This window comes from Lactuca sativa, chromosome 8 (genome assembly GCF_002870075.4).
Source record: "Lactuca sativa cultivar Salinas chromosome 8, Lsat_Salinas_v11, whole genome shotgun sequence".
Classification (NCBI taxonomy): Eukaryota; Viridiplantae; Streptophyta; class Magnoliopsida; order Asterales; family Asteraceae; genus Lactuca; species Lactuca sativa.
This window is the reverse complement of record NC_056630.2, coordinates 242,422,298-242,425,935: the sequence shown is the minus strand read 5'-3', so window position 1 is coordinate 242,425,935 and position 3,638 is coordinate 242,422,298. Positions and strand designations below refer to the sequence as shown.

General features: G+C 33.1%; 1 protein-coding gene across 2 annotated transcripts in view; it reads right to left on the bottom strand.

Annotated features, from left to right (window-relative positions):
* LOC111911325 (uncharacterized) overlaps nucleotides 1-1,260 on the bottom strand; it is a 1,427-nt gene extending 167 nt beyond the window's left edge. The window contains exons 1-3 of one of the 2 annotated variants that reach the window (XM_023907120.3): nucleotides 980-1,260; nucleotides 485-550; nucleotides 1-231 (exon numbers count right to left, since the gene is read on the bottom strand). The exon at nucleotides 1-231 is cut by the window's left edge and continues 167 nt beyond it. In XM_023907120.3, coding sequence (XP_023762888.1) covers nucleotides 1-231; nucleotides 485-550; nucleotides 980-1,157 — 475 coding nt within the window. In that variant the 5' untranslated portion in view covers nucleotides 1,158-1,260. Of the gene's footprint in view, nucleotides 232-484; nucleotides 554-979 lie in introns of both variants that reach the window. The other variant, XM_023907119.3, reaches the window with a different exon arrangement.
* Between the last annotated feature and the right edge of the window lie 2,378 nt (nucleotides 1,261-3,638).

Here is a 3,638-nt window from a genome sequence, read left to right as displayed (position 1 = left end):
GCAAAAGCACAAATGCTCCAATGATCGCAAAGAAATTTGTATCGTTTCTTCGTGACACTTCATTTAAATAAGCTTGCCTTTTTATATTTCTCTTTTGTGACACGGTTAAAAGCTTTGGCACTTTTAACTTTTTCCCCAATCGGAGGGTAAAATCGTCATCCCGATCACCTACCAACTCAATGAGCTTTTCACGGAGTGTAAGTTCTACATAGTTTCCATCACTTGTGTAACCTGGTCACCACATTAACCTATATCATCACTCTTTACAAACATATGATGATTAAAAAAGTACATTATAAGTGTAAATAGGTTGATTTTGGAATAACTTAAACCCAAACAACCCAAAATCATAATTTGCACAAAAAGCTTGTTTAGCTCACAAAGGAGTGACCTTTTTGGGACAAAATAGCAATGTCAATAGGAAGCCTGTGAAAAGACATGAATGCCCTTCTATAGACCAAAAGAATATAAATTGTTGACCTACCACTAGAAGATGTACTTGCGCTGAGTTGATCCAAGAGATCGATCTGTGTTCGAGCAGAAGGTGAAGCTGCTGCTTGATAAAGGATAGGAAACCAAGTCAGAACCACATTCATACAAAAATTGCATAAAAAACAGATCTTTGAAACATGTCTAATGAAAAAATATATTTCTGTTAACATTTGTAGATATTTCACATGACCTTGTGATTATGTACAAAAGTTATGTATTTGTCTAATGAAATCTCCAGTTCTACAAACAGGGGTATAATCAATAAGTTATAGACAACCGATTTTATACGTCTATACATCAATTTTGTACTCTACTATTGTTAATGGGATACTATAGTTATCGATCCTTTCTTAGCAATTACAGTAATTAACATCGATTTTTGAGCTTTAGAATCAAGCACGAACCCTAGCTCTGATTACCGACGAACGATTGTGTTCGAATTTCCATGATTAGAAATGGAGTAAATTCGATGTATAATCAAACATACCTGAACTGTTACGACGATCGTCCTCCCCGATGCTTCCGTCTGTACCCTTTTCCGAGAGAGCAGCCACCGTTACAGATGAGAAATTTAAGGGGAAGATTTGTTTAGTTTTGTGAGGGATGAGAAATGAATACTTGGGATGAATACAGACCCTGGAAGTAGTGTAGTTCATTAATGCCATTGTAAACGATAACAACCAGTCCACCCTACCTTTGCGTTCCGGTGCTTATGAATTCTTGTATGTTTACCTTTTTTTTCTGTATTGTCTTTTTCCTGGATATTGTGTGGGTGTTGTTTGGCAAGAGAATTTAAACGGGCCACAAATATTATGATTTTGAATAATTATTATTTTTCTCATATTTTAGAGTAAAATACTCAAAACATCCTTCTCTTTCAGCAAAAAAAAAAAAAAAAAAAAAAAAAAAAAAAAAAAAAAAAAAAAATATATATATATATATATATATTAGGGTAACCGAGTTTACAAATTATTTAAAATTATCATTCAAATTTTGGCAGTGAATTAAAGCTTATGTGCAAATAATACCATGCAATTATATGTTTTGTTCTAATCTAACCATGAGGTCACCGGTTTTTCTAAGTAAATATGGAAAAATGACCGGTTAAAATAAAATAATATAAAATATGAATCATATGGCTTGTAAAAGCTATATTAGGTGGAGTTACCCCTAATCCAATTGTCGTTAAAAAACCCTAACCTAAATAATACACAAAATGTTAGATATTCGGAGTAATAAAATGTTTGAAAATTCTGAGAATCGTGTGTTCACTTTCAGATTAAAATATTTGAATGGTACTTCCAACTTTTAATCGGATAAGACTCAGAAGAGTTTTCAAGAACAGAGAATATGAAGTTATGATTTTCGTGATTATAGTTGTATTAAGAAAATTCTGACCAAAATGCTTACATATTTCCTTTGTCTGAAAATTGTCAAAGAAGTTTTCTTTGTCCAAAACTACTCAAACTGTCAAAAGACACTTTATAATAGTCATAAATTGTCACTAAAATCGGATTATTAATAAGGGTCAAAATGAAGTAAAAAATCGGGTTCATTTACAAGAATTCAGATTTCTAATGCATTTTTTATATAGCAACATAACTCATATAAAAAAAATTACACAGTGACTTGGTAGCTCGACCCCTGCCAGGGGCTCTGCCACTTGGACCCCGCTCCTAAGGACGCTGCCCCTGATCCCCATTCGTTTAGGGACTTCGCCCCTAAATGACAGTCTACTTTGAATCTTGAATGAACTTAAACAAGTGTACACTCTACACCTTCCTTACTTGTTTAATATTCATCAAGATTGATTTTGGTCAACAAGTCAATCCGTTATACTTAAATACATATTGATGATACAAAATCACTAACACAAAACATAGAAGAGTTTTCATGTTTGCTTTGGGTTTTCTGGGAAGCTAAAGTCACTAACACAAAACATAGGAGGGTTTTCATGTTTGCTCTGGGTTTTCTAGGAAGCTCGATCTTTACAATACAAACCATGCTTAAGACAAAAGGTTTGTTTACCATCGATGTTTACAACAAATGGATTTGTGTTCCTAAGATGCTAGTGTACTTCAACCCAGTGAAGATATCTGTTATGAGAATAGATTTCAGAAGCATGGGGTTCAAGGAGTTTATCATACAACTTTGGAAATTTCTTGACCTTTGTTTTGTTTTGTATTTTGATGCACTTGTAACAAAAACTGACAAAAAATACACATGTTGACAGTTTAAAGGCTATATATGTAGTCTTTATAATTTTCAAGGCTTGCAACTACAATAATCACATTTTCTATGAATCAAAACCCAGTTGTGTTTTGCACTAGATTAAATACCCATGTTGGTAGTTACCTTGCTAACCCTTTGAGGCCTATGTTTTTCACTACATTAAAGCCTAGTTGTGACAGTTTCAAGGTAATGGTTTGCTTACTGATGTTGACAGTTATGCAAATTCCTTGTGATAAAGACAAAATGTTTAAGACAAAAGGTTTGCTTGCCCTTGTTGATAGTTTCAAGACAATTGTATTACAACACCAAACATTTTAATGCATCTGTGACAAAAATACCACGTCATCGCATCTATTAGTATTTGGGCATGCTTCTACTGTTATGCATGTATTAGTGTATCTTATGGATATTGGATGGAAAAATACCCCTCCATCACTAAATACTTAACTAGAGCTTCATCTTACAATTAATAGCCTTCTATTCGTTTTGGCATATAGAAAATAATACCCTCTGACGGTTCTACCCTTGGGTACAGGTGGATGGTCATTGGTTTGACAAAATACACCTCCATCACTAAATACTTAATTAAAGTTTCAGGTTACAATTGGATAATCTGCAAGGCCAAAATAATGGTTCTACCCTTGGTTTTTATTGTATCGTATCTCTTATACTTGAAGCAAACTAAGGCATTATACTTCAGGGAAATATATTATTAAGTCTCGATTACCGAGAATTGTATTAAATTAAGTCCCGAATACCCAGAATTGTATTCATTTTGATCCTTTTTACCCGGTCAACAAGTCATCCCTTTCAAAATTTACACTTTTAGCCCATATTTAAAATTTTATTACAAATTTTGTAAAAAAATTTACACTTTTTGCCAAGATTTCAAAATTTTCTTACAAATTCATTAT